The sequence below is a fragment of the Acanthisitta chloris genome, unplaced genomic scaffold, assembly GCF_000695815.1.
Source record: "Acanthisitta chloris isolate BGI_N310 unplaced genomic scaffold, ASM69581v1 scaffold32370, whole genome shotgun sequence".
In the NCBI taxonomy this organism is placed as follows: domain Eukaryota; kingdom Metazoa; phylum Chordata; class Aves; order Passeriformes; family Acanthisittidae; genus Acanthisitta; species Acanthisitta chloris.
In genome coordinates, this window is record NW_008651600.1 from 5,789 (window position 1) to 7,857 (window position 2,069).

A 2,069-nucleotide genomic window follows, 5' to 3' on the forward strand; every position below is an offset into this window, starting at 1 on the left:
CCGTCGCCTTCCTCCAAGGCACGCAGCTCTGCCTGCAGAGACACCACATCCCATGTCACTTCCAGCAACACCTCGGCTGCATACATGGCCTTGTTTCCAGCACAAACATCTCCTCTTACCTTTTTTCTCTCCAGCACCATCTCCAGCTCGAGTGTGTCCTGCTCCTCCTCCTCCTCCGCACTCTCCCCTGACTGCACTACACTGCACAGATCCTCCTGCCCTGTGTCTTCCAGAGGATCCCTGCTGGGCTCTGGCTCTTCGGGGGCAGCTGGTGCCTCTTCTGATTTCACCTCCTCTTCTGGGGATGGCTCGACCTCCTCTTTGCAGATCACCTTCCTCCTCCAGCGCTCCTCCTCCTCCTTCACCACATCAGGAAGGAGCGGGGCCAGGAGGGCTGCAGCCACCCCCTTCTTCTCCTCCTCACTGTTGGAGAGGGCCTGCACACCCTCATTCACCTCCTGCAGGATGAGATCCATGTGAGCTTTCCGGTGGTCGCTGGACACCATAAAGGAACTTGTGCTGCTGGAGACCCTGCTGGGGCTGCGGATGGAGCAGTGCAACCCACCTGCTGCCAAGGAAACCCAAAGGGGCACCTACAACCAGATCCCAGTGCTGGGCCCACCTGACTCACCTTCTTCACCTCCCTCTTGCCAAAGGTGGTCCCACGGCTGGCACTGCCTGGTGTGCCCTTCTCCTGGGGGAATGGCTCTGCGGTTGCCACAAAGCTGCCATTGGCACCTGCCACAGTGCTGCTGAGGAAGAGGAGAGGGAATGAAGGCCAGGATCAGGGCAACATTCCATAGGACAAGGTCCTGGTGGTTCCCCAAGGGTCAGAAGTCTCACCCACCTGTGCTGGTAGTGCTGCAGGCCCTGGACCTGTGTCGCCAGGTACTGCGGCAGCTCCCAGGTCACCTCATTGCTCTGTGTATTCCAGTAGTAGTAGCAGCCTGTGTTCTCATCCCACACCTCCTGCCAGTCGCCCATCTCCAACTCTCCCACTGCCAGAGGGACAAGGAAAGCATGTCACCTCCCCTTCCTTGGTGACAGCCGTTTGTCACTCCCTCTGGGGACAGGAGCGGCACTCACCTCCAGCCAGCGAGCACTGGGTGTCATACTGCCACTCAGGAGCTGGTGCTGAGCCAGCACCATTGGCAGTGCCTGAGGACTGTCCCGTGCCCAAATCCTTCGGCTCAGGGCGGGGAGGTGTAGGGGGTGGCACAGAGGAGGAAGAGGAGGAGGAAGCAGCAGTGGGCTCTGTGGGCTGTGGTGGTGCCGTGATGGCATCGATCTCCTGTGAAAACAACATCCCAGCGTGACTTCAAAGCCCAAGGGAGGCCAAAGCAGAATCACTGGAAGACCACATTTTGGATCGTGAAACCCCCCTCGTCCTGCCACCCTTCCCTCCCCAAAATCCCCACCGGGGGGCACTCACTGCCAGGAAGTTTGCCAGGGTGCTGTCGATGTCTGTGGAATTGCTGCCGTTGGCATCCGCGGAACGGGTCGGCTTCTCCGGGGTCTCACCCTCCTCATCATCACTGTCTGCATAGGCACCCAGCAGGCACAAACCTCCTGAAGAAGGGAGTAGTGAACCCTCAGGGGGGTCCTTCAGAGCTGGATCCAAGCCCACTCCCTGCTCCAGTGGTCCCACTGTCATCCCAGGCTGAACAGCACCCATGAGAGCGGCCAGGCTGGCTCAGGCATTTCCTTCCTGTGAGCTTTTGAGGGATAAACACCACCCCTCCCTCTTCAAAACACCACGGGGGCATCTGCAGACCCCCAAAATTGGAGGAGATCAATCCCCAAACACAGTAGGGGTGAGAAAATACCTTCCCTGGGGAAATAAAAACAACAGCAGGAGGAAATAGCAACTCCCCATCCCAGAAAAAAGACAGGGGGGGAGGAAATCTCACATCCTGCCCAGAAAGCTCCCCAAAACACCAACATTTTATTGTCATTAAACTGGTATGAAATTTATTTAAGAATTAAAATAGGTAATACTAGTAAGAGGTTTTTTTTTCCTTTTTCCTCCCTAAAATACATTCCAGGTGGACACAACTGCAGCTCAAAAG

At 56.8% G+C, this 2,069-nt stretch overlaps 1 protein-coding gene across 1 annotated transcript in view; it reads right to left on the bottom strand.

Moving 5' to 3' along the window:
• Positions 1 to 1,675, bottom strand: part of FNBP4 (formin binding protein 4) — a gene marked incomplete at its 3' end in the record, with an annotated part of 7,444 nt that extends 5,769 nt beyond the window's left edge. Inside the window, 6 exon segments of the mRNA XM_009073985.1 lie at positions 2 to 32; positions 120 to 458; positions 632 to 749; positions 848 to 998; positions 1,087 to 1,291; positions 1,433 to 1,675. Coding sequence (XP_009072233.1) covers positions 2 to 32; positions 120 to 458; positions 632 to 749; positions 848 to 998; positions 1,087 to 1,291; positions 1,433 to 1,675 — 1,087 coding nt within the window.
• Positions 1,676 to 2,069: the final 394 nt, after the last annotated feature.